Here is a 27440-nt window from a genome sequence, read left to right as displayed (position 1 = left end):
TCCATCTGATTGCTCACTAGCTGAGTGTCTCTTCGTCGTTCATCAGTAGACTGCAAGCACTGCTTGGTAAATTCTCCATACTGCAACAGTGTGTGTAACTGTGTTTCACGGATAGACGCTGGCACTGAAAATTTGGCAAAGACTGGGGAACCTTTGCCATGGTCTTCGATGTTTCTCCTCCTCTGGGCCAGACTGTCTTGCATTCCATAATTACTACCGCTCCGAAGAACTAGATTATCCTCTTCAGCCCCTGAAATTCAGTCAAGAACTTCTGGATATGGTACTGAAGATCGCGGAGAAACGAGCGGAGGGGAATTGCAGGATATGGGGTCACTCGGATCGCTCGCTTCGTCCGGGGGTGAGTCACGAAGAATGAGCACCTCTGTCGCTGGTCAAAGAGAGCTCCGACCAGCATATTCGATTGTGATATCAAAACTTCGCGTGTTTCTGTGTATTCATATCAGCCCGCGCTACGCAGCGTCTACTAGTTTTCCGACTCCAGGGATTCCTTTCCCACAGTACTACACTTTACGAGGCAACCGAGAGTCGACTGCAGCGGCTGATTCGGCGAAGGGAGAGTCAACAGTATAGTCAGTTTTGCAGCCTGGCTTCAGAAGTGTGTTTTCGCGTCTACTCAGAGTGATGGGGGGCATCAACTACCCCCGCGAAGCTATAAGGGGGTAGAAACGAGGTGGAGCCTGCGTGCGCTTTATTTTCGTTCAAAACGGCGCATTCCGTACGTGCCATGTGCCCAGACTGCAGAGAACCTATATGGCACATTTGAGGATCCCCCACGCTGCGAAAGGGGCGTGTATCTTTGGTTCGAGGAATACAGGGAGTTTCAAGGGTACGCCTAACAGGGAAAGCCAGACTTCGTAGGAAAGTTTGTTACGTATATATACGTATTTATACACCTTAGTATGCACAGTGACTATTTGACGGCTTAACGGTCCCAGGGGGTACTAGTCCTACTTCGCGAGGCCGACATTATCCGTTTCCGATCGTAATTGTTATTCTTGGTTGTGGTGTGCGTTCGGCGTTACCCAGCGCGACCGAGGGGAAGCATGCTTGCATCTGCACGTTGGCGCATCCTTCCATTTTAATGCCTACTCTCACATCGCCGGTGTTGATTAAAGGGGGAGGTGTATACACATGAGAAGACGAAAATCGTTATTGCGGCTACCGCACGCGTGACAATGTGCCTCGCTGCTATCTTCAGGGTGTATCCGGGAAAGAACTGGACGGACTGGTTTCACTTGGTCATTGGACACTTCACCCAGATGATGTGGCATACGGCGACATACATGGCATGCGCGAGAACCCGCGGATGTACAAATGACAACAACCAGCTTTTCTGTCTCTATAAACCTTCGGGAAATATTGCCGGTCAAGCGCCATTCAGGTTCGTTACTCCCAGTGACCACCCTCTCACAACAAACGCCCACGTAGGGAGTTGTTTCCATTCCTGCAGCCTTGTATCCTCGATATGACCGTTGTATGTATGCTGTAAACGAATGTGAGTACATAAATATTGAAAGAGGGATGGAGTTGCTCGAATACGCGGGCGTAGACGAGCACTGCCCGAGGGGCACTTGACGTTCGGACAACTTGCCATGGCGTTGCGCGACGCATCCGACGGAATTCGCAGCTTCTGCTGCCTTCGTGTCTCATTCCTGAGGCAGTACATCAAGCGTGGCGGGCGACCGGTCGCTGCCACCTATTCTTCCCGCTTGCTTGTTTCTTCGCAGCGAAAATACATGGAAGTCTCTCCTCCGCCGCGAAAAGAAGTACGAACAGCTTGCGGATATTCTTGAAGGGCGTTTGGTACTGGGCCTGGCACTTCCTCCCTCGGCGATGTCCAACAGGGCCTGGGAGGGAGGAATGGAGAACACTGCAAAAGCATTCATTGGAAACACTAGTTACACAACGACCTTCGCTTTATGGAAGACAGAAAAAATATCTCATGTCTTTGTCCGTGGAAGTGGGGTGCGAAGCAGCCAATTTTGGGAGGTTTTGCCGGCCAAGGAAGCGAGTTCTCTCGAGGCGAAAGAAAACCCTCTGAAGGAGTGGCAAAGAGAAAGACATGAAGTAGTGAAGATGTTAGATGACGATGCTGTAGACACAGGGAAGGGTCATAACGACGGAGACGTGGAAAACTATTTGGAGAGTGAGGCCAGGCAGCGAGAAATGGAACGGGGGAAGGCCCCTAATGATCCAAAGACGCCGATACAATCAGAAGATGGAGGGGCACCAGATAGCCAGAGAACAGAAGGAGTATCAACACTGCCGCTCCTCAACGTGACAGGTGGAGAAGACGCGTGGGGGTATGTAGATGCAATATATCTAGAGGCGCCGCCCATGTATGACTGGATAACAGGTTGGGGGTTTCACAAACCTTCAGAGAGCTATTTGGAAACAGTCAAAAAGCTGGTCAAGACGACCGTTCACCGTCAAAGTTGGCTGCCTGCAGTGTGCTACACTTCGGACGCATATCGCTTTGCAGCCTGTACAAGGGCGGGAAGCCTCAGCGCTTAGTGGAAGAGAAACGCTCTCTCAAAAGAGTCGGGAACAGGTTCTGCGGCCACGCCGATACATTATGCAGCACTTATTTCCTTGCAATTCGTGGGCTCCACCGAGCATAACCATGAATTCAAACCAGATGTAACGAGTGCATAGTGTTACAACGCACCGCGCTTTTGCAGGAGGCATATATATATATATATATATATATATATATATATATATATATATATATATATATATATATATATATATATATATATATTTATATATGATAATTCCTGGAACATGACTTTTTTTGACGCTGTCAGCAAATGACAATGCTTTTGTTGACTGACGATTCCTGAGGCCGTGCTCTGTAGACAGGAGCGGGGGGCGGGAGGGCAGTGTTTCGTATCAGCAATTGCCGAGCATGTTGTCGCGACGTCGAGGTCTTTAAAGCTTGTCTCTTCTTGTCAAGATATTAACACGATCACGGGCTTCAAAGTTACTATACTAGTGCCAGGGTCGACGTTTTTATGTGCTTTTCTCACAATATTCTTAAGTATTGTTTCTCTCGCCTCGACTTGTTCAAGCTCAGTAAAAGGTTAGCTTCCATAGAAACAGCCCTTACTGCTCTCTTCAACCTGCGAAGCATAGAAGTCACCGTAGCCGCAATGGAAGAAGGCAATACCTGTGTAACTTTTTGGCTCCAGAGACGTTCGCGGCGTGCGTGCCCACTGTGGCTCTAGTTAACAATTTACAGAAGCACCGTGTGCAGGTCGTTCTTTCCATTGAAAAGTGTGTCGGAGGCCCTGCGGTGGCTAGCTGTGGATCGCGTATCTAACAGCACACAGGATCCTGGTCCTCACGTACCTGATATATGGCTACAGCTACGTATATATATGCATGTATATTTAGAGGACAGCTATGGTGTGAAGTACCACAAACATATGATAACAAATGCGTGCATGAATATAATTTCGCCAACTATATATATATATATATATATATATATATATATATGCACGGCTTTATACTTCAGCTGCCACTCGCTCGCGTGCCCACTGTGGCTCTCGCTAGTAATTTAAAGAAGCACCGTGTGCAGTTCGTGAGCCCGGTGCCGCCAGACTCACGAGGGGCAGGAACAGCTTTGGCTTCATCGAGAGGAGGAGATACACGAAGTGGACGCAAAATGGAAGGAACTCTCCAAGCGGTTAGAGTACAGTTCTGGAGAATCCGTGAGCAAGTTGCTTGGGAGTTAGTTTGACAGACAGCAATAGCACCCTCCCGTCTTCCTATTCAGGTTCACTAAAGATAAAAACAAATACAAACTCAGGCATACAATCATCCACACAGCTCCAAAATAGGGCACCTTTCTGACATGTGCGTGTACATCGAGTACTATTATGTTATGTGTACCAACCCAGCACATCACACCGAAATTGACAGTATCGCGGATAAGCCATTGCTGAAAAAAGACCGTCTCGCTGTAGGGAGCATCCCGACAGAATATTAAATAAAAACGGAAAAAACACGATTTTTTCCGGAATAGCTACCAAGCGGAGGAGAATCACTCCGAGTTCGCTGTTTGTGTCCCCTATCCCGAACCAACTTCCAAATATGGTGAGGCACACACCTACAGGCTTCCTGCACTGCGTTTACCAACACAGTGCCTCAGGAGCACGGACGCGTATTTACATACAGCTGCGTTTGTTTTTACCTTTTCTCAAGGGAGCGATTACCTGTAAATACGGAGACTAAGTACCCAACAACCAGCATATCTTCGGTACATATCTTTCGCTGAAAGCCCGCTGCACCAGCGATTTCGACATAAGCTAGACGCCGTAGTCGGCAAGCATGGAGATACCAGTGCAGGTGAAGCGTCTATTCATGGCATCCAACGTGGCAGCTTGCCACTCAGATTCACCTCGACTGACGTATTCTCATTTGACAGAGTATACACTCCATTACGACGGCCGCGAAAGCATGTCGTATCTTAAGGGTTCGGTGCCCGAACGCATGCTTGTTCCCCGCGGTACCGAAAACCGGCACATACGAAATGACACACTTAGGGATATTTCGTCAAACCTGTATCTCTGCGTACACGCGGTTCGACATCATGAGCTTTGATACTCGTCCAAATGAACTTCACCTTGCGTGCGCTACCCGTCTAGAGCCGTTACCCCCTTGATCCGCGTTCCTCGTCTTGCATCTCCGGAGAATCGTACAAGAAATCGTTCGCGTCCTCGCCCCTTTCTGCTCAACTTTTTCACTCTGTCTCTCCATCTTGCTCGTCGAGTTCAACCACAAGAAGCTCGTCGAAGCCACTTTCTCTCTGTCGGATAAGGAACGGTCTGTCGAGTCCGCCGACATCGTCAACCTCGGCAGCGCCATTGAGCAATCCTCCTGCGATCTCCATCAACGCCGCCTCCGACAGATCTTTGCCCCAGATTTGAGCAATACTCGCCCGCATGTTCGAGGCAGGGAGCTGACCCTCGGCGCCGTCCTGCATCGTCTTCAAGTGAAGCTCATCCTCATTTTGCTTTTCTGGTTGACTGCTCTCCGACCCTCTTTGATCACTTTCTTCCTGTTCATCCCCTTCGCTTTTGTCATGGGAAGACACGAGCTCGGCCCCAAGGGCCGCGTCGACCTGCGCCGAAAGGTTCGCGCTCGAAACCGGGGCAGCGCTCATAGACGCGCCCGACTGCGGCTCGAAAGCAAGACGCAGTCCGTCCCCGCTCAACACGTCCCAGAAGTCATCTTCCGTTCTGTCGAGAAACGGCTTGCTGGACGAGACGTCCAACTCCACGGACGCTGAACGCGTCAACGGGTTCGAATCCTCGGGGAAGCGCTCCCCTGCGGCACCGCGCTGGAGAAGCGATTCCCATACTGAGCGACTGAGAAGTCAAACACGCAAAACCGTCATACGCACCCGAGTGACGGAATTCGGAGGGACGGGACACGTTCAGGCGACCGTGGCAACCTGCAGCCATCTACACGAACACTCCCCCCGAGCTCCAAGTCAACTAACTGACGTCTACGCACCGGGCTGCCACGAACCGGAGACGAGCATGCGGCCGCCAAAATCTCAAGGGAAATCGGGACATAGATGGCGCCCCGAATGTCATACATGCGTCCGCGGGAGCTGCAGTGCGTAGTCACGGGGATTCTAGACGAGTGGAAACGCGCATGGGCTACACACAGCAGCAGGCTTCCGCATCCGCAGAGGGACGTGCACGGACCCAACGCCGCCACCGTGCTATGTAAGTCGACTAATGCCGGCGTACGCCACTGTACGTACGCCACTGGGTAACCGCGGCGACGCGCGAGGAGCCTTGTCGACGGCCGGTCTGCTTACTCGAAACGGTTGCGTCGTTGAGAACGCGAGGTCACCCTGTCCAACTTCTCCTCAGGCGCGTAGACGCAGACTAGCCAGTTCTGTCCGCCTGGGCAGTGGCTGCTTCGGGCGCATCCCACAGCTGTGCTGGTGCTCTGCATCATGCGGGCAAAGTCCAACACGCTGCGCTGCGCCGCTGCCGACGGATTCGCGGAACCAGGGTATGTCCTGCAGAGAGGAAAAAGGAACACGGCCCACCGCCATGCTGCTGTGACTGCTTCGCTCCAGGGAAGAAATCATGAACCAGCTTGTTCGTACACGCACACGTGTATTCACGTATCACGTGGTGCATTCAGGAAGTCGTACCTGTGTAAGGGGCCTAAAATGCTAATATCTGTGTCCGGCATATAAGTACACGTCCATGCAAGTGGAAGCAGAGACACACATCCCACAGTAGATACCTTTGCTTCGAGACGCGCAAGTGCCACTCGTTCGCTGACCGCCGAGTTCGTTGAGTTCCCCAGAAAGCCGCCACCGCAGGTACGAACAAGAATATATACACGTATGCTCAAGAAGAGAAGACAAACGCAATGAAGCCTCTGTCAGCATTGAATTGAAAGCGCCCCTCGTCACGGCTGGCTGTTCTCGGCACCGCTCTTCCATAACTACCGGAGCCTACCCGTCAAAATGACGAGACTGAGAGTACCAGAAAGCCGTCGCAGACCGGCAGTCAGGCTCGACTCCGCTGAACCAGTTCGTTCCAAAGACCTGCGTACACAGATAGAACCACAGAAGAGGCGCACCCGCGAGGAAAATAAACCTCGCTCGATATTCAGCCTGGGAAAAAAATTAACACCCGCGCCCTGCGAGGAACGCCCGAAGCGTCTCGCGCGATACACACCCCTGCAGCGCACTGCGCAACGCAGACAGCGGCTGATGAGTCGTCAAATGAAGCCAGTACACTAAGGCGCTCAGTTCATTTCTCAGCGTGCCCGTGCTCGACTCTCTCCGTGCGGAAGACATCTTGGCAAAACAAGGTCCCTCGGTCTACAGATCTCTACGAAATGGCCACAGTGATGAGCCACAGCAGAAGCTCCCGTTCAGGACTGCCTGTTGGATTCCCAGGTCTCTAATAGGAGACGCAAACATAAATGTAGCGCCTTCTCCTGGTGGTATCCCATGAGCTCCGCCGGAAGCCGTGGCTGTGTTTTTGTGAAGATTCGTATTCGCTGCTTTTCCCCCTCCTGCGACTCCCTACCTCGGACTCCAGGGAGTCGGAGAACGCTACGCGAGGAGGCGACCGGCATCCCGTCGACGCAAGACGCGACGCGAGAGCGACCGCAGTCGCCCGCAGCGTCGCGACATCGTTGACTGGCGCCAGCGGATGAAGCAAGTCGCGGGACCGGTACCAGTTGATAAACGGAATACAGTCTAAAAAAAGACACGACACAAGAGAAGCAACGCACAAGTCTGCACAAGAGACGTCCCGCATGGCGCCCGCCCCGCACACATACATACATAAACACGTATGTATGTATATCTGTATGTATGATGTACTCAGCTGTGCCACGCAGATGCACATAGCGTCGAGGCTGAAGAAGCGAGAAAACGGCGCTGGCGCCTCTTTGACAGAGACCGTTTAGCCGACCCTCTCGACGCTCGCCGGCAGATACACCTTCCAGGGACTCCGGAATGTGCCCCCAGAGAGCGTCGCGACAAAACGGCAGGCCTCTGCCCCCGCCTCGGCCACGCAGGGAGGTCGTCTGCATGCAAAAGTTTGTCCAGGCGTATCTGCACGGGGGTCGGTCTCCTCGCGACCTACCGTCAGTGGCGTCAGAGACTTTGACGGAGTGTTCCGTTGCCAGCGTGGGCGGAAACGCAGGGGTGGTCGCCTTGAGACGCGGTCGATAAAGCTCCGGACGGAGGCGTGTACCTCGTCGCGGTGTGCAGTCCTCATCGCCGTGTTCACAGTCCAGTTCTGCGGTCCCCTTCAGCGGTGCAGCGCGTCTGTCTCTCCCCCGCCCCGAAGAATCACTGGGGGGAGATGAGCTGCGCGAGAGGCTCCAGCGCGGCGACTCGCCGTCGTCGGCAGCGCCGCTCCCCCCAGGCGCTGGGTCGACTTCAAGGTGCTCGGGCTCCTGAGCCGAGGCCGTGAGGGAGCCTCCCCCCTCGGAGCGACCGGGCTTTGCCTGCTGCGTCTCGCTCTCGTCCGCTGTGGGGGAGGCGTAGGAAGAGGAGGGCGAGTTCGAAAACGAAGTAAGAAAGAACGGGGAACGATACGCCGACGAGTATGTGGGCGTGGCTGACGCATAGTCAGCCCGGAACGAAGAGAGAGTGGCGGGCGGAGGGAAAGCCTGAGATGCTTCGGGATGCTCTGCGCTGCTGCTTGCGGCTGAGCGCTGACGCGCAGAATCGCCCAGCCGCGTGGAGCGAGGGTGAGAATGCGAACCCACAGCAGAGTCAGCGAGGAGGCTGCCACGGGGGGCAATCGAGGAGCGATGCACAAGCCTCAACGCGGGAACTCCGCCGACAGAAGAGATTCTTCGTCGCAGTCTCCGGCCGGCGGCTGCCTCCGGGAGACCATGAGTTGTACAGAAGAGACACGCGCACACAAGCAGCAGACAAACGAGGAGGGAAACGTTCCCGAGTGCGCCAAACGCTCTACGGCAGCGCCGAGAAAGCACACTAAGGTAACATACTGGAAAACGAGAAGGCAGGAAACACGAAGCCTGACAAGCCGGCCGCCTGCGAGAAGAGGGAGAGGCCGCAGCGCCAGATACGGGGAACGTGGGCGTTGAGGCAGACATCTTGCGCAGTCACTCGTACGCGTGGAAACACGTCCAGTTCGCTCTATTCCGGTGAGCGCCCGGTTCGGCGAAAGCGACAGTCCCACGAGGTTGGTTTCCGGCGATTTTCCTTCGCTCTGTTCCGAAGGCGTGTTCACTTGCCCTCCCCCTCATGGTGCGTGCCTCGCTCGTTGGGATATTCACTCATTCTCGACATCCATGGCAGATCGCTTGAGACAAAAGGGGATTCTGCAACGTTCGTGCAGTCTTCTCTCTGTGTAATGCAGAGAAACACACAACTCGTCGACGTTCTAGGGAACAATGCAACCGCAAACCCGCCGTTGCCCATGCGGGCGCGCGGCCAGCGGGAGATAAAACACGAAATCTACGCGTTCTACACTCTTTCGCCTCGCGTAAAATAGGGAGAAAGGCAACGAACGACTTGGACAGTCTGCCGTCCGAGCGTCTTTCACTGAAGGAGGGAGCAGGGAACCGTCGCCGGCTGGCGCTCGCGGCCGTCCGCCATATGGAAGGGGGGACATCAGAGGCGGCTCGTTCAGGGACTGAAGAAACTAGGGAACAGAAACGAAAGTCAGATGCAGAGCGAAACAGCGAGGAAATCCGCAAACGTGGTCTGGCTGTCGGGGAAAGTCGCAACGCCCCCGGGGGCCGCCTCTTGACCCTGCACCCTCTCACGTTGCCAGCGGCCGCTTACGGCACTACCCCGGCGGTCCCAGTGACAGCGCGCGTCTCGGACTAGACTATTTTTGACTTCTCGCTTGAAATGTGTCTCTGTGCGAGTGGGCTCAGTCAGCGCAAGTTAGCTCGAAGTCTCCCCGCCCGCCATCCAAGCCCATCCGTCTTTTCGAGACGACAGGACGATCGTCCCCAGTCATCGGCGGCGCCTGCATACACCTCAAGGCGCCAAGAAGAAGAGACGAAGAAGGTGGACGCTTCGTTCCTCTTTCTCAAAATGGGCAGCGGTTTTCCATCCAAGCAGCGAACCAGGACCAACGTGCGCACAGGGAACCAGTGGTGGGCTGTACCTGCTGCCAAACTGTTTTCCTGCGCTCTGCTCTGCCCCCCCCGTTAGACAGAATGGCACGGTTGTGGGGGGAGGAGGTGTATGTGAAAAGTGACCCAAGGGAATATGCTAGTCGTGTCTGGACCAGGATACAGAAAAACAGAAGTATTCAGTTTGTGCACAGAAAAGATAAGGGTTTGGATCCCCTGGTCCGTGGCGTCGAATCGCCCCGCTGGAGGCAATGGCTTCTGTGGGACCGTTGTGCATTCTTAGTTGCAGTCGTAATGTGACGGTCAACCGCACATCTATCCGGTGCCCCTGCACGCCTTTTTTGCCTGTGAACCCGTCCAGGATGCTTTTCTATCGACTGGGTGCTTCCACTTTCTCCGAATACCATGCTCCTCTCGATGTCCTGCGTCATGTGGTATAGCCCCCCCCTACAGCTGGAAACGGCAGAGATGTGTGGCGCGCAGCAGGACGCTATACAGTGTGGTCAGTAGAGAATGAAAACGGAAGTGACAGGCGTTTGGCAGTCCCCTTCTGAAAAGCGCTCTGGGACAGAAGGAGACCGGAATGCATACAGACCGCTGAGACCTGTACGTCCCTTCCAAGTCCCACACAGCACTTGCAGCAAGGTGATCCGCAGCACGGCGGCAGCAGACGCACCGATGGCGAAGCTTTATGTACAGCTAAGACATCCCGCAAGCTGTTTTATCAAATGCGCGGACCGCAGGGACAAAATCTAAACGTAGTGGGAACGCCCGACGCACACCTTCACAGAGGAAGAGAGGCGCAAGGCATACTGAGGGAAGAAAAAGGACAAGGCGCTGTTTGACGCTCATCTGAAAGGCGCACAAACGCGGTCACGCCATCATTTGCGGCTCATCGCCCTTGATGCGGCCAGACGCATCAGAAGTCGGCGGAATTTCTCAGGCGTTTTCAAGAGGCGAGAACCGCCAACCCCCAGAGGGAGTGTCTGAACAAGCAACAGAAGCGCACAAGGGGGGACGCAAGTCAATACGCATTTTGCCGTACTTGGTAGCACACAGAGACTCTTTAGATGTGGATCAACTTGTTCCAGCCCTCTCCGATGGAGCATTCAGACTCGCTTAGGGAACCACCAAAGAGATGGAGCTCGCTGATATACGAGAATGGTGCACGTAACTCAGGGCACCGCAACACGGGCACTGAGCCAGATAATATTTCCATTTGCAGGGATTCAAAACCACAATACAGCTCTGCATCCGCAAAGAACATAGGCCGTATGGCAGACTTGTACGCTTGTCCCGCAGTAAGTGCCTCTTGATTCACAGGCGCTCGGTTCCCAATCCATTATGAGGATTCTCTAGTGTGAGTTATGGCTTTCTGTCTTAGTTTCGTTCACTCAACTTCCAGTTCCCTGCATCTGCAGGGACCTCCATGCAATGCACGTATATATATATACATACATACATGGCAGCATACAAAACTTTCCGCTTCCGCAATAACAGGCTTAACGGTCCGCTCGCGCTCATAAACGCCTTCTTTCCCCGTAGAAATAGATATAGATATATGCATAGATCGATAGACAGATATGCGCAACTGCGTCCCGCTCTCCCTACCTGGGTGAGAAGCCAGTAAAGCTCTCCAGAGCATATCCCCATAAGTCCAGGAAGGGCGGCGCGGTGATCCTGCGCATGCAAGACGTCGATAGCCATCAAGCCGTACGGGAGGAACTTTTGCGGGACTTTGATGCCCATGAGGAGGGAGGCCTGTGCCTCAGGATTGACGCGACAATTGTAATAGAGAGCCGCAGTGGAGAGCGAGGAGGCGAAGAAGGGCAGCTTGAGGACGCCGGCAATGGCGGCTAGGCTTGCGTACTGGAAAAGAAGGAATGTGAGGACTTCCGCAGAGCGTGCAGCCTGAATGGCGCCGAGCGAGGATTCGACGAGTCCTTTCGTGGAGATTTCGTCGCTCTTTTGCCCCTGTCCCTTCCCCGTCGCAAACGAAAACGACGAGTGAGGCGCGAACGAGCGCACGCCTCCAGAGCCGCGCGCGGCCCGTCCCCCCACACCCAACGGCCTTTTTCTCTTCCTCGCGAGAGACGGCGGGGAGGGAGGGGGGGACGCGTGCTGTGCGGTGTCCCGAATGGAGCCCAACGAGCCCGGCGTGAGAGGCATAGACTCTTCCATCTGCCGCAAACTCGTGTATGCGCCGTAGATCCGGAGGAGAGTGCCCAGCGAGGGTCCTCCGAAGAATGTGCCCGCGGTGAAGGGCCGCCAGAGCTCGAAGGCGCGAAGCACTCGGGCCGCGTGCATGGCGAGCTGCTCAGGGGACACGAGGCCCTCCGGCTCTGAGGGCGGCTGCTGTGTAGCGAAAGAAGGAAATGAGCCACCGCCCACTCCGCCTTGCTGCGCAAACGTGCGGGAGGGCGGCGACTTGGACAGAGCGCCGCGCACAGCAGAAGCGAGCGTGGAAGACGACAACGCTGTGAGAAGGAGCGAGAGCGAGCAGTACATGCGGGTCACTGGTGGGACGGAGGAGTACGACGCAGACAGCCGAGCGAAGGGCTCTAGCAGAAATCGTCTTTTTGCCTGAGAGACACGCGCGCTGAGCTTCTGCAGGTCTTGCCGCCTCTGGAAGGCTGGGCGCCTCCTAGAGGCGAAGGGAGACGACGATCGCCCAGAGCCTCCGCCGCGAAGCGCCGCCAGCCACTGATACCCCTCAGACGCTCGTGTGGCTTCTGGCAAACCCCGTGTGGACTCGGTCGACGTGAGCGGGCTGCCGGTCCCTTCGCCGAGCGCTCCCTGGCTGTCTGCTCCCTCCACGCCCTGCCCTTCTGCCTGATCACGCAGAGGCACAAGGCACGCGAGAGGCGCTCGCCCAGGCTCCGCAGACCGCCGCCTCTCTGAATCCACCTCAGCTCCGCCATCACCGCGGGAAGGAAGCGGAGTACTTGGGCACCGACGAGCGACGCCACAGCCCACGCCGCCTCCGAAAGAGCGCGCTGAGCTGCTCGCGGCACCAGCGGACGAGGAGGGAGAGGGCGAGCAAAAAGAAGGCGAGGAAGAAGTCAGCGGAGAAAACGGGCGAGCGCAGGGGTTCCCAAACGGATGGGGGTGAGGGACGCCCGACGGCAGCAGCGTTTGAAGCAACCTGGAAAGGTCGAACGCAAGCCGAGCTGACCCCCCGCCGGAAGCCGGCGTGGCAAGCAGAAAGCACGAGAGAAGAAAAACCACGAAGAGAGCAGAGACAGAGGGCAAGACGCGTGGCGGTGGGAACGGGGGACGACAAATAGCGCTGCTGGCAGTATGAGGCGAGCACGGGAGAGAAGCCCCGCCCGCCTCCACAGGAGGGGGAGCGGCACGGTGGGGCGACCGGGTCTCCATCTGAGCGGTTGGAAATAAAATCAGGCGACGGCTGCTGGTGTCAGGATAGGCATACTTTACGCAAGGTGACGGCGCCTGCTCAGAGCGGCGCAGACTTGGGCGGCCCGGCGCACAGGTGAGTTCGCCACTGGGCGCGGCTGGACGAGAAGAGCGAAGGAAAGGGAAGCTGACCGCCGAAGAGGAACTAGTCGCATCGAGTGGTTCGCGCCCTGCGGAGGTCGCCATTTCTCTAAGGGCAGCTGAGAGATGATAGTGCCCTCTGTTGTCAGGCAGAGAAGCTACCCGTCGCCGCCGGGGCAAGAAGAAACACCGCCGCAGGGGCGGCTTCGTAGTGAGAAAATAAGCGCCGACGAGGAGATTCTTGAGAAGAGAGCCGCAACAGAAGTGAGAAGAAGGAAGAGAGAGCCGCTAAACAAATGACACGAAACAAGACAGGCCGAGCGAAAATCGCGGTGTTTCCGGCGAGCGACTAGGCGAAGAGGAGAGAGACAGTGGCGAAACGCCGTCCGCAGAAAGAGGAGAGTTTGTTCGCGGGAACGCGTGCTAGAATATGGTCTGCAAAGAGGTAACGGAAGCTGCGAGGCCATAGCGTATACAGGCCACGGAACGAGCGGCATCAGCCGCTCCGAATCCCTCGGTGGCGCTGCCGGCTGCAGCCTTCAGAAGCCCTGAATGGGAAAGGCATTGAAGCCAGAGCGTCATGCTGCTAGGAGGCAAAGTGGAACGACGCAGGAGGCATGCGTGCGGTCCGAGTTAGGCAGCAACTTAACGAAACGCGTGGCAACGAAACGAGAGGACGGAGAAGACAACAGCAAACAATGTGTTGTGGATTGCAATGCCAGTGCATGCAACCCCAGCGGGCCTACGAGGTGTGCCGCTCGAACAGGACTGAAAGTGCGAGGGCCGGCGGGTGTGCAGCGGGGTTTCTGAAAGGCAGCAGAAAAGGAAGAAGGTGTGAATCTGACGGGCTGGAATATCATCAGTGTGCCACGGGCTGTCGCTCCTCCCTCAAGTTGCCGCATGCCTGAGGTCTAGGAGACGCCGCCCGCCTCGTGTCTTGAAAAACTAGCAGAGGGAGAGATACGGTTCTCGATCTAAAGAGGTGCAGAACGTGAATGCATGACCCTCCCCAGACTGTTTGATCATGTCTCCTCTGTAGTCTCTCCTCCTTTCAGCTTTCAGTATCCTGCCATCATCGACGTGAGCTCCGGCGGCAAGGACTGCCGCAAAGTCGCCCGTCTAGCCTAGGCGCTAACAAGATTGGCAGCGCGGCATTCTCCTCCCGTCTTGTTGCTGAGGTAATGCATGTGCGTGCTGAACAGGCCAGCACCGCGGAACCCGCTGCCCTTAACTGTTGCGCGAGTTTCGCTACCCGAGAGCCTCCTCTGTCTCTCTTCTCTCTTCTTTCCAACTTTTCTCGCGGGCCCGGCCTCTCCTCCTCCCCCCCCCCCCTCCCCAGCCCCCCCCCTTTCGTCTCCATCGCGCAATGACGAGGCGCACACCTTCGGCCAAGCTTCGGCTGTACACGCTTGGCTGCTCTGCAGTCACCTATGACAGTGTTAAGCCCTGGCAGAACTGAGGCAAGTAGAGTAGTGCTTTCCTAGCCTGTTAACTCCACGGGGCATGCATCTACGGGCAGTCGACACGCGATCTGCAAAAAAGTGCACACCCACACCGCACGAGGCCGGAAAGGTATGGGCTTTTAGCGACGGCGTGTACAGGCCTCGACGGACGCAGCAGGTGCCTCATGCCATTCCTCTCACGCTGAAGACAGCGACGAGGCGGACCGAGCAGGCTTGTTGCGTGGAAACCGGCCCGCCTCTGCCTCTACGTCCGGCAGTCTTCCGCTTGTGTGGCTCTGGTATCTGCACTTTTTCTGACGGTGATTATAGACACGCAAGATAAGATACCCAAACCGCTCCGTGTCGCGGTTCAATCGCCTAGTGGTCACGTTCATTTGCTTGTAGCTTAAGAAATTTCGACTCTGCACCGGCATCCAGCGCCTGAGGTTAGCACACTCTCCAGTCTGCGGACGTCTTTGAAGAGGATGCGAAGAGTAAAAGGCTCGTTCCGATCCTCATCCGCCGCTCCTCACACGCAACTGTCGAAAAACGCTGTACGCGTTGGTTTGCGGGGGCAACAGGACGCGCGTACGCAGCATAACGGTGCGAGCGGCCCTGGTCGTCGCAGAGTACATGCAATGCATGCGCTCTTGGAGATTCGCATACAGCCCTTGCGAAGCTACGTCATTCCCATTGTGTTCGGCGAGATACTTCACGTTAGCTTTGAAAAAACTGTACAGTTTCTACCTGAGTGTCGACTTGCAGGAATGTGCACGCGCGTCACAATCCAGGCCCTTCACAATTTGGGCAACGCCCAAGGCTCTTCTTCGGAAGAGCCACAGCGGGCGACTACCCACGTAAACAATACCATAGTTGATAAGAACCTACGTTTCCCTGCGAACCAAATGAAACGAATTCACTGTAGCGGCGGGAATCAAAACTCGGCTCCTCGTTCACTTTTCTGAGGCATGCCCACGCCACAAACGGCGCTTCCCGTCAGATGGAAGTTGACGCCAAACAGGCCTTGCACTCGGAAAGCGCCGAACAGCTACACATACAGCGGCTATATAAATGTATTCGGATACCTGGGTACGTGCATGACCGTAAGACCACGGAAGCACATCGTTTACATGCAGAGCCCTCCCCGGGCTGCCAGTGCACAGCTCTGTACGGAAAACTGAGAACTTGCTTCTCTGAAGGCGCCACGATGGGCACAGCCTGGATTGCCGATGTCGTTCAGCGGACAGAAGAGCTGCGGCAAGCGTCTGCTTCGCCTGCGCAGACTGCCGTCTGGCTACGAAGGCGTCGAACGGCGCGAGGTAAGGGGCGGTGAATCAGCCTTGACCTAGACCTTAGAGTCGCGGCTCCTCTGAGGAGGAGCAAGCCAGCGAATACGACAGAAACTGGCAGGCACGAGGCAAGAATGCCTTCACTGTGGAGCCGGCGTTCACGCACGGGTAAAGCCGAAGAAGCAGTCCACGCGAGAAGGCAACAGTCCCGCCAACGCCTCCAGCTCTTGCGCCCTCTCGCTACTTAGATCATCGTTCTCCGCTTCTTCTCTGTCACCTCCCGCGTCCTCACCTCCAAGAGCCCGGGCGGTCTGTTGCTCTGTGCGGGTTCCTCCCTTTCGGTGCGCGTTCACTACCGCCCCCTCCTTTCGTGGTCCAGCGAAGAAGCGCAGCAGCTCCCTAGTGAGTTCCCAAATCAACTTTGCCCTCTGAGATCCGTTTCCTCCGCCGTCCTCCTCGAGTCCAGTCTCGGCGTTTTCTCGTTTCCCCACAGGTAGCAGGCGTGCATCTGTGTCCTCCTGATCCACGCAGTCTCCTCGCCGCTCTCCGGTCCTCGTGCGCGTCGCCCCAGCTTCCTCTGCTCGTCTAGTCTGTCCCGAATGGAGCGCGTTTCCACGCAAGCCACTATCGGCAAAAAAGGGACTCTCGCCGCTGTTTGCGCGCTGCTCTTCTGCGTTGTGTGCAACAGCCTTGACCTGTCCTGAATCCCTCCCTGGAGCCGAGTCCGCTCCTCCGTCGCCGCCACGCACCTCCCGTTGGCTTTCCGCCAACTCGGCTTCAACCAGCTCCATCGCCCTGACTGCCCCTTTGGCCGCCTGCGAGAGGGCTGCTGACTGGCCTGCGCGCCGCGACAGCGCCCGAGAGAGAAACGTGGAGAGGCGAGACGCACCGAACTTCACAGCGTACGCAGACGAGAAGCGGCGCTCCGAGAGCCGCAAGAGAAAGAGCGTGCGACACGACGCCACACCGCGGTCGAAGCCCCGGATAAACGCCGCGCGCCACTGCACGCCGGGAGACGACACAAACGCGGGGCGGAGAGCAAAGGAGGTCCGGTTACCCTCGTCGCCGAGACTCACGTCTGGGCGGACCGCGTCTGTCTTCCGCGTGGAGCTTCCCTGGAGACGTTGATCTGCAACGGCCGCTTCATTTCCTCTCAGTCCTTCTCGGTCCAAGTAGGCGCCTCTCGTCGTCGCCCCCCGTGTCTCTGGTGTCACCTTCTCGCCCACCACCAGGCACGCGGAGGCCGCTTGAGCCGCGTACAGAAACCCCACCACGAGGACCTCACCGGCGAGCCTCGAGAGCGCCAGTTTGTTTCCCGGCAGACCCACAGCCCCCGGGGCGCCTTCGGCTTCGCCTGCGTCTCTCCAGAGGTCGTCGAGACTCCGCGCGGCGCGGACGAGAATGCGCCGGAAACGTGCAAAGTCGGCTTCGCCGTCGCGAGTCTGCCGTTCTCTCTTCACTGCCTCCCGCGTCTCGTGGTCCTGAGCAGACGGAGGAGGACGCGCCACGGCTGCGGGAGCGAGACAAGAGGCCGACGACGCGTCGGCAGCATCCGCGGGTTTCGGCAGGAAGGGGGGACCGGAGCCCGCTGCGCCCGCCGGAATGCTGGAGGCGTCTGAAGTGGCGGCGCAACGCAGTGGCATACCAACGGGGCCTTGAGGGGAAAGATGGTGATCTGCTAGACTCGTAACGTCATCATCATCGCGGCGGTTCTCAGGTCCGCACGCCACAACGGTGTCTGTTCTAGCCTCGCGATCCGTCTCTTTCCTGGCAGAGAGAAACATACCAACGTCGTCGCCTTGTCCTACGCCCCAGTAGGCGCTCGCGTCACTCCCCTGCGCGTCTTTCTCCGTTTTGTCTCCTCCCTCCGCAGCTCGCCTTTTCAGCGCACTTTTGGCAATCTCGTCTCCCTTTCTCTTTCGTTGGCCTTCGCGCGTATCGTCGTCACACAGTCCCTGCATCTCAGCTCCCATTCCCTCAGGCTCTGCGCACGCCTCTGCGTCGTCCTCGCTGTCTCCCGCGTGCGGCGCTTGGCTCACAGCGACAGCCGCGGTGTGCATCTCGCACTGCCTTCGGTCGCTTCCAAGTTCCGTCTCTGCCCCTCGACGTTCTTCAGTCGTTTCTCTAGCGTCCCGCTCCGTGCTGCTTCTTTCCTCGTCACCCGCGTGTGTCTGCACAGCGTCCAGCGCGTGCATCGGAGTGCTCCCGTCGGCCTTCGAAGGCGGCGCCAGCACCTCGCCTCGACTCTCGGAAGTGTCTCCGTTGTCTCTTTGGAGCGCCAGAGAGGTGTCCCCTTGCCGGGGACGGTATGCAGGACTTTCTGCCACGTCCGACTCCGCAGAGCGTTCTGAAGACTCCTCGTCGTTCAGGAGCGAGATGACTTCGCGAAACAAGACCGAACGCCTTTTCCTGCGGCAAACAGCTGATTCGCGCGGGTCCTTCAGCAAGTCGGGAAGGAGCAGCTGCTGTTTTAGGGCGCCTTCTGTCCTCCTCCTCTGCTGCGTCTTCGTGTCGCGCTGGCCGTCGCGCCCGCTGCGCCTTCGCTGCTCCGGGTCGCTTGAAGCAGGGCTTCTTGCCGGGGTCCGCGAACCCACGAAGATGCCGTTGCCGAACTCGACAGGACTTCTTCTGCCCTGCACGTCCGCGCTTCTGTCTGGGCTCCCCTCCCTCTCTCCCTGCCTTCTCAGCTCGGAGGCACCGCTGCTGACTCTGCGGCTAAAGGGCGACAGAACAAGCGTAGCCGGAGTGGTGGCGGTGGACAGGGAACGACGAGAAGTCGCGTGCGTTAAAACGCTGGAGCTTGTATTCTGCATCAATTCAGCCGGCATGCGGAGCGTCTGAAGCGCGTCCTGGCGTGTCGGCGTGGATTGCCGAAGCGCAGGAGAGAAAAACCTCTCAAGAGACTCTGACTCCGACGCACGCGGCCTGCCCCGCTCTCCTTTCTTCTGCGGTGCTCGCCCGTTCCCTGCGCTTCGGCCTCCGCTTCCGTTGCCTGTGGAGCCGCGGCCCTGGGGCATCAAAGCCCAACGCGCCGAGTCCTCCATGCGCGTGCGGGCTGCGCCTCCGCCCTCGTGTGCCAGCGACGCGGCGGGCGCCTCTGAGCCGCACGCGAGAGCGCAACCAGACGAAGGCCCTGGCGGAGCCGACGAGGAAGCCGAAGACTGGATCGCGGGCGACGCAGCACTGCGGGAGGCCGATAACGCGCGAGGAGGCGACGCGAAGGTCGGCGAGGAGAAGAGTGCAGATCGTCTGCGCAGCGGAGACACGGTCTTCGGCTCCTGCGAGGCGAGCGAGTTGTCCGCCTGCACAGCAAGACGACCAGACGCATCGTCATCCTCTACAGTCTGCAAGTTGTTCATGCGTTTTGTGCTCTCCTGCCTCTCCTCACCTCCCCGTCCTGATTTCGCTTCCTCTCCGTCTTGGACAGCTTGTGCGTCTGCGGCCTCTTGGCCCAGTCCTTGGTCTGCCCTTTGGCCTGCTTTGTCTCCCTCCCAGCATCGCGTTCTTGCCGTTTCTGTTTTCGGATCTACCGGGCCCCTCCGGACCGCGAGTTCCGCCGCCTGGCCTCCTCCCTCGCTCTCCTGATCTGAATGCCTCTCGCCGCCTTGTGAGTCGTGCGTGCCCGCATGCTCGGCTGTCCCTTCGCCCTGGTGGCCTTCCTCCAGTGCCTCGCCAAAGTCTCCCTCGCCGCGTTCGGGGCCTGCGCCTTCGCAAACTTCTGCGGCCGCCTCTCCGCGGCCTTGCGCCTCCCGCCGCCAGTGCGATTCGTCGCCATCGCAGGTCGCTGCACTCGACTCCTGCGAGGAGACGACGACAACGTCGTCACTGTTCTGTATCTGGGCGTGCCGAGCCTTGCGGCGCCGAACGGAAGCCACCGGAGAGGCGGAGGAACGGAAAGAAGCGGCGGACGGCGACGCAGCATGCGACAGAAACTGACCCATGATCTGCCGCTGGCGGCGCAGCTGGAGCGCACGAGCCGACTCCTCTGCCTCGAGTTCGCTTTGCTCCGCCTCGGTCCGCAGGTTCATCAGAAGCACGTTGAAGCCACGCAGGTCCTCGACGAGGCACAACCTAGCAGGCACGCACACGCGAGACAGACGAATGGGAAGGACGCGGACGCCCCAATATCCTCAAAAACGCGGTCGCGACGCACCTGCCACAACATTAACAGAATCTGTTTCAGCTTCATCCCCAAACCCTAAAAACGGAGCGTCTCATTCACGCCTGATATCTACAGACTTATGCGGGTGGCGAGGCGGGAGCTCAGATACACAACGATGCAGAGCAGCAGGGGCCGACAGAGACACAGCGGACCGGCGCTCATCACACAGTCCGCAGCGAGGAGACCAGACGCAGGACGGAGATCCGCCAAAACGCAGGTACGAGGGGTAAGCATACGTTGTGGCGACAATGCGAACGAAAGTCTCGAGAAAAAAGACTGTCCCCAGGCTGGGAGAAACGCTACACAGCTGCACTGTGTCAGACAGCGTCGCAAGTTCGGCGTTGCACGACGCATCACCGGAGCTCCCCCTACATGCACGCAGTGCCGTCGACGCAGCCGAAACGCATACAGCACCACCGGCTCGACTGCTTCTACAGTTAGGTGTGTACGTGTGCGTGTGCATTTATCTCTGCGTAGAGGCTGAGGCAGTGAGGCCTAGCAGGCCTGGCTGCTGCCGTGATGTCGGTCCGCAGGTGGGTGGCGATCCTACCCGCGGATTTGAGTGAACCAGAGGACGAAGAGCTCTCGAAAGACATCAGGCGTGCTTTGCACCGCACGCCAGGGTTGCTCTCCGGAGAGTGCAGCCTCCTCGGTTGTCCCGACGCTCTCCGTTTTCCCGGCCTCGCTAGAGAGGCCGTCGCGTACCAGCCCCCTACCCACAGAGGCAGCCGACGGCGAGGAAGCCGTCCCAGACGGCGAACGGCTGAGGCCCGCGAAAACGTGCTGCACCTCTCGCGGGACGGGTTCGTAGCAGTAGCGGTAACCGGCGAGCACGTCGCAGACGCCTGCTCCGAGGAATTTCACAGTCTGGGCGGGAACGCCCTGCCGACGATGGTAGATCTGCAGGCCACGGAAAAGGAGACAGAGTCGCGGATCAGACATGCGTATATCCTCCTGGTCTTTGAGGGCGGCCTGGCATGCGCGTCCCCGCCTCCTCACATACGGGAACATGTACAAGCCTACGCTCTGCCGGTTACCTTTAGACCAAGGCGCGGCACCATCAGCTGGTGCGTTCGCAGTCTTTTGTGGGCTTCGCCCGCGAGCTGTCTGAGCAGGTCGACAACTTCACTCTCCTCGTTCAACCGGACGCCCCAATTCACGCTGACGGTGAGACTCCTCGAGCTCGGGACTGCGGCCGCACCCGCCGCGAGTTCCTCGCCTTCGTCCGCCCCGCCCGACAGAGAAGAGAAAACGTGGCGCGGAGAGGACGCCGACGAGGAAAACGGCGCGTCCGAGGTGGAGAACGACGCTTCCGGGTCTCGCGGGCTGACGTCCTCTGCGCCTCGAAGCCTCCTTGCCGGGTCTCCTCCACGTCCGCCTGGGGGGCCGTCGCCGCCCCGCCGACGAGCCGAGGGGCACTCAGGAGCCGCCAGCGAGAGTGCTGCGTCTCCGTCGCCGCCTCCGGGCGCGTGCGACGACGGGGGCTCAGCCGGCGGTCGCGGACCAACCGACGGAGAATGAGGGGAGGCCGCGAACGATGGAGACGAGGCCGAAGACGGAGACGGACACCTGAGCGCGGAAGGCGAAAATGGCGGCAGATGTCGAGGATCGAAGCCGTGCGCCATCCACCAGAGCGTGGCGCCGCGCTTCTTGCCTGAGCAACGAGGTGATAACCGAGGGACAGCAAAGAAAAACCCTGGACGAAACAGAAAAGGAATCACCGGCTCGGGGCACCCAAGCTGGTGGCGATGCGCATTCCAGATGAAATAAAACGGGCGACTCAAAATACGCATCCGCGCAACTCATACGACAGCTGTCGGCGTCTCTAGCAACATGTTTCCCCCAGGCTCGTGTGCGCGTGTTAAGGCGCCCACGAGACGCTGAGAAAACAAAACGACAGTTGCATGCGCCGGCGTGCTCGTCCCAAGCCTACCGAGAAGCGTCTGAAGCAGACGGAGGCTCTGGAGTCTTCGCTTCACAATTTGACCGCAAGTCTTCAGGCTGCCGGCGGAGGCAATCTTGTCGCCCAAAACCGGCCCCACGCCTGGTAGTTTGCGAATAGGCAAACTCGCCATAAACGCGACGAGGGCGCGTCCGTCCGCAGGCGCCACGCACACCCCATCGGCCTCCATTTCAGAAGACCTGGACGACCAAGCATGCGAGGAAGGAGAAGAAGGCCGGGAGGCAGAGGAGGGGCTGGTGCGTGGCGCGGCGGCCTTCGGTTTCGCACGGAGTCCGGCGAGTTTGGCCGCGAGGAGGTTTGGCCCGGCGCCGATGGAGACCCAGCACTCCGTTCGCTCAAAAATGGTTTGCCGAAGGTGGACGCAGATCTGCAACACGCGGTTGGCGGCTTCTCGCTCGAGGGAGTCCCCCTCTGTCCCCTGGTCTTTCTGGCTATCGCTCGTTCGCGTCGGCGGTGAGAAAAGCAGCTGCACGTAGGTCTGTAACCGGAGCACGAAGACCGACACGAGACGGGCATCGATATAAAAAAGGCATGCGACAGAGACCAAACGAATGCGAGCGTCGCCAGGCCACCCGCCACGGATTCGGGCAGCCCCCGCGAGGCAGGCTCCGCAAAAACACCTCCTTCGCTGAACGACCCAACGCTCCCCGAAGACGGACAAGGCAAGTGTCTTTTTCTTTGACGTTTTCACAGGATGTGCTGAATGGTGGCAACTTCTACGCCTCGTGGTGGGATTTAGGGTTTAGGTAACCCTCCTCCCCCCTTGCATCTCTGTCTCTGTCGTTTTCTGCCTTCGTCCGCCCACTCGTCACGCTATTGCAGGTACCACAGCCGCTTCGGGACTGTGCACTCTCTCACCTCGTCGCACGAGACGGGAATAATTCGCCGTGAGACATCCAGCACGCAAGCGAACAGACCCTGACTCGCTTCCTCGATGCCGTCAAAGTCGTAGGGCAGCGCGATGAGTCCCGGGCATCTCTCCTTGGCTTCGCCCAGCCACTGTCCCTTGTAGACGCCCTGGGCGCGCGCGATGTAGTTGCAGCTGGCGACTTCGCTCGTCGAGGCGCCAGACCGCCCCGCGCCCGAGCCGCGGCTGTGCGCCACTGCGACCTGGCAGACAAGAATGCACCACAGGTCACACCGCAAGAAATGGCGAGGCGCACAGCGGATTCAAGCGAACGCATGCGCAGCTCTGGACACTTCAGAGGACTTGGAGGTGATGAAAGCACCTGGACCTCGAATGGCTCTTCTGCAGGCACGAGGGGCGTCTCTGGCCTCGAGTAATCTTCGCCCGTGCCTACCGGGAAGTCTTTCAAGTGCGGCTTCTTCTTCAAAGCCACTGCCACGAAGAATGCGTCAAAGTCGACATGCAAAACCCAACGCAGTGGCGCCACATCGCTGCCTCGCCCTTCGCCCCCGTGGGGCTTCTTCCTTGTCGCGCCACCCTCGTTTGCCTCTGGCAATACGTGCCGCGCGGCCTTCTCGGTCTTTTCGTCCGCTGTGCCTTCTTGTGTACCCTCCTCTCCCCCTCGGCTTCCCTCCTCGGCCGTCCGGTTCCCTGTCTCTCTCGTTGCATTTGCCGCCCGTCCGTCCGGTCCTCTCACAGAGTGCGCGCCCGCGCCCCGCTGTTGAGCCAGAAAGAGCCGTTCGAGCACTCCGCCAGAAAACGCAGCATGTGGCGAAGACGTCGAGGCGGCGTGGGGAGGCAAAGGCAGCGCGGCTGCCGCCTCAGCAGACACAGCCACGTCGAGCCCAGCGGGCGGCGTGCAGAGGAGCGGCAGCGCGAAGGGCAGCAGAACCCCTGCGGCTCCGCGAGCGTCTTCGAGTGACAAGGCAGACGACGCCGCGGCGCGGGAAGAGGAAGGCCCGTAGGACACCTGTCCCTGAGTGCTGCCGGCGCGCTCGTTCTTTAGAATGGAGGCGAGTGTGTTCATGCACCTAGTCCGCCATCGCCCGATGAAGCTCAGCCGCGAGTTCTCGAAAAAAGAAGAGACAAACGAAGGGTGCTGGGGCCGTAGGATGCGCGGAGGCCATTCGCCTCTCGGATCGGATCTCCCCATTCTGACTGTCGTTTCCGCAGGCAATGCTGGCGACGGACGGGAACAGAGCGAAGACGACGAAGAGGCAGCAGACAAAGGTATTCGAGCGGAAGATGCAGACGCCGCGGAGGAAGGAGGAAGGGCACCCGGCGGACGCCGCGAAGCAGAAGACGAAAAGGAAGCGACGGACGGCGCGCCTACCGAACGAGCCGCGGCTGCAGGAGCGTGTGTGAGAGACCACGGGTATCCCGAAGGGGAGGACGAGAGGCCAGAAAAAGTCGAATAAGCAGCCGATGGGTAGGAAGGAGCTGAAGAGGGGGGGGCTGTCTCGGAGGAGGATGAAGCCCCGCCAAGCGGTAGAGACGATTCGGAAGCTGAGAAACTGGAAAGGCCCCTTGCGGGCGCGCTCGAGCTGGAATCTGACCAAGGCGAGATGCCGGCCTGCTGTCTCTTTCGCGCCGGTTCGGGCGTCGCGTGTCCTCCATCTCCGCGCTGATCTCCCTCTTCGCCTTGCTCTTCTTCAGTTCCTGCGGCCTCGAGGGCGCTTCCCGCGCTCTCGAAAAGATCTTTTTCCTCTCCTGCGCCAGTTGGGTCTTCGGCACCATCCCCATCATCGACAGAGACTATGAAGTCTTCTGCCTCGACGCCGAATATGTGAGTCTTCGGCTGATCTTCATCGTCGGCGTCGCCTGTGGGGATGCTCTCCGCTTCTCCGCCTGCCGGAGCTCTTTCGTCGCCGCGGTCCTCGGGTCGTGAAGCGTCTTCTTCCTCCCCTGACTCATCGCTCTCCACAGTCACGGCCTGAACCTCCCCGTCGCCATTGTCAACTCGCGGGTACGCGTTGTCGCCTGGTCGCCCGCGATGCGGAGACCGGTCTTTCGCCGCGCGCTCGGAAAGGCGCGTGTAGAACGAGTCAATCGGTCTGCCGGCGTATCGCTTCCGCGTCTGCAGGTCGTCGGGTCGAAACTCTGAAGCGGGAAGCAGCTTGTTTCTGTCGATACACTGGAAGACCCACTTCACCGTCACGACCACGTACTTCCGGCCCTCGCCGCCCTGCTCGCTGACGTCAAGGAAAGGAGAACATGGAGCAAAGAGTCGTAAGGGGGAGAGAGACGAGACGCAGGCACCGCCTCGCAGACGGAGACGAAAGGGCGATGAACAGCCTCCGCGAGCGACGCGAGAACGCGGCCCTGTCTGGCAATCTCGTTTGCACCGTATCCGCCTCGAATCCAGCGAGTGCTATGGCAAGTGCGGGATCGCACCCTAAACTACGCAATACGACATCATCCAGGCTACGTGCGCCGAAACGGATGCGACAAGGCAAGTCTTACCGGAGCTGGCGCCACTTCTGGTTTCCCAAGGCGACCGTCTCCGCCACCACATGGGTGCATCCCTTTCCGAAGAGCATGCAGATGCGCCCGCCGAGAAGAATCAGCAACTTCTTAAAGCAAATATCGTCCATGCCCAGCGTGTCCCCATCAACGTAGAAAACGCAGTTCTTGAAAAGGGAGCGATTGAGACACCTCTGAGACTCCGCGCCCTCGTTGAGAAGCATCTCGCGGACGCGTCGAGCGTAGGGCTGCTCTTCATAACCGGCACGTACCCCGGCGCCACAGGGCGAAGAGGAGGATGGCAATGTGTGAAGACCGGGAATAAACCCCACTGGCGACTTGCCTGTATTCGAAAAATCTTTTCCGGCCTTCTTGGTCGAGGATGAGCAAACTCGGTCGCCCCCTCCGGGGCCTGAAAATGGAGAAGTTTCACATAGCTTGGAGGAAGAATGCAGAGGTGTCGCGTCTCCTTGGTAAGTCACTACACTCCGCTCGTGTTTCCGAGAAGGCCTACCTTGATCAGAAGTCCTGTCTTCTGTGGATCCCCTACTTTCTGCTGAGAGGTTGCTCCGTTCCACAGAAGAAGAGTCAGATGCGGCTCCTTCGTTGAGAAACGCTCTCTGTTGGTGAATAGACTCTTGCATCTGCTGGTGCATCTTCCGGCTTTTGTCTCGGAAGTACTCCCCGTAGGAGTTCCACTTCCCTCCCCCGAAAAATCCGTGACCGCGTCCCATCTCGCAGGCAGTCCAATAAGAAGTGTCGCCAGACAGGAGGAGAGATAACTCATGATATTTTGCGCGTCGCCCTGAATGTCTGCAGGGCCCGACTGGAGGTGAAGTTTCGGCGAGACATGGCAACGAGACAGAGGTCACAGAAAAAAGATATGACCCCGGAAGGGCGTGCATGTAGAAGCATGAAACGGCAGGAACAGGAACGGCAAGATCTAGTGATCACAGAAGATGAGTGGAAAGCGTGGAAACCTCGTAGCAGGCAGCTGGAAAAGTCCGAAGAGTACCAAGCTAGCCCATCTGTCGCAAAGTCTCGATGACTCGACGTCTACGCTCTTGCCCGCCTCGAGCTCGTCTGGGCGAATGGTTGCGTCTTCTCCCACCGATCACTACATTCTTTATTACTGAAGTCGCAGAAGCATGAGACTGCGGACATCAATTGCAAGGTAGGAAACAAGCCTGCGGAGAGGATCCACTCTCGCTCACCGTGCCATGTTGCTGGCGCTGGAAGGGACATGCGCGTTTGGTGAGTGACCATATTGCCGCATGCGGGTGGAGACGAGTCCTATTATCTTTAGAAGGCTGCTTTGTGTCCCCTTTCAGAATTTCCCTTTTAGAAAATGTATCGCACGCCCTTTGAAGACTTTAGAAAATAGGTAAAAGAGTGTGCAGCGGTGGTTGCGCCTCCCGGCTGTCACCCGACAGCAGAGCAGTCGCTTCAGCTCCCCCTGCGCGTGAACACGTAGAGTTCGAGGTCGAGGTGACGAATCGCACAGGTTGGCGTTTCTCAATATTAAGTGCTTAAGTGCTGAATACCGGCAAATGCTGCTGCACTGCACCCAAGAATCACGCGGTGACTGCACCAGCCTGACGCTGGGCTCTGGTGCGTCACCCGTAAGTTGTTTTGGCAAATGCGGCTGCTGGCCTTGTCAGAGACGCGGCCCTTACATCTGAACCTGTGGACGGCGGGCCTTCTGCTCTCCCGTTCTCCCGGGTACTAAGGTCTAAGAACCGGGGCAAAGTGTGGGATTCGTTTCTTCGACTTGTCAGAGTGCAGGACGGCCGCCTCCTGCCCCCCCCCCCCCCCCCCCACGGTTGGGTGGAAAGGGACCGTAGCGGCTTTACAGTTGCCCGCGTGCCTCCCACGCTGTAACTTTCGTTCCTGTCGTCCGGGGAAGATAGATGCGGTGTCCCGAAATACAAGCCTAGAGGCGCACGATGTCTGTGGCCTGCGTCCTCGCTGCTTGGCCGTCATTGCTTTGATCACGACAGCATACGCCTCGGGTCGTATGTGTTCAGGCTGTCGCTGCTGTTTTGCTCGGAAAATTGCAATTTCTGAGGGATCCTAA

At 58.2% G+C, this 27440-nt stretch overlaps 4 protein-coding genes across 4 annotated transcripts; 1 reads left to right on the top strand and 3 right to left on the bottom strand.

Annotated features, from left to right (window-relative positions):
- Positions 1-277: 277 nt before the first annotated feature.
- Positions 278-857, top strand: BESB_036060 (uncharacterized protein; the record flags this gene model as incomplete). Its single annotated transcript, XM_029362192.1, has 2 exons — positions 278-358; positions 639-857. The coding sequence occupies 2 exons, from the start codon at positions 278-280 to the stop codon at positions 855-857; spliced, it is 300 nt and encodes a 99-aa protein (XP_029221157.1).
- A 3914-nt stretch (positions 858-4771) lies between these two features.
- On the bottom strand, positions 4772-8646 carry BESB_036050 (uncharacterized protein; the record flags this gene model as incomplete). The annotated part of the gene is made up of 5 exons (XM_029362191.1): positions 4772-5399; positions 5861-6067; positions 6519-6607; positions 7098-7270; positions 7662-8646. The coding sequence occupies 5 exons, from the start codon at positions 8644-8646 to the stop codon at positions 4772-4774; spliced, it is 2082 nt and encodes a 693-aa protein (XP_029221156.1).
- Positions 8647-10520: 1874 nt separating this feature from the next.
- On the bottom strand, positions 10521-13017 carry BESB_036040 (uncharacterized protein; the record flags this gene model as incomplete). Its single annotated transcript, XM_029362190.1, has 2 exons — positions 10521-10625; positions 11251-13017. The coding sequence occupies 2 exons, from the start codon at positions 13015-13017 to the stop codon at positions 10521-10523; spliced, it is 1872 nt and encodes a 623-aa protein (XP_029221155.1).
- A 3009-nt stretch (positions 13018-16026) lies between these two features.
- On the bottom strand, positions 16027-26097 carry BESB_036030 (uncharacterized protein; the record flags this gene model as incomplete). Its single annotated transcript, XM_029362189.1, has 8 exons — positions 16027-19939; positions 20581-20930; positions 21068-21684; positions 21964-22471; positions 22852-23103; positions 23295-25092; positions 25364-25775; positions 25878-26097. 8 exons carry the CDS (start codon positions 26095-26097, stop codon positions 16027-16029), a joined length of 8070 nt encoding a protein of 2689 aa, XP_029221154.1.
- Between the last annotated feature and the right edge of the window lie 1343 nt (positions 26098-27440).

Source organism: Besnoitia besnoiti, chromosome II, assembly GCF_002563875.1.
Source record: "Besnoitia besnoiti strain Bb-Ger1 chromosome II, whole genome shotgun sequence".
NCBI lineage: Eukaryota > Apicomplexa > Conoidasida > Eucoccidiorida > Sarcocystidae > Besnoitia > Besnoitia besnoiti.
This window is presented reverse-complemented; position numbering and strand designations above follow the sequence as displayed.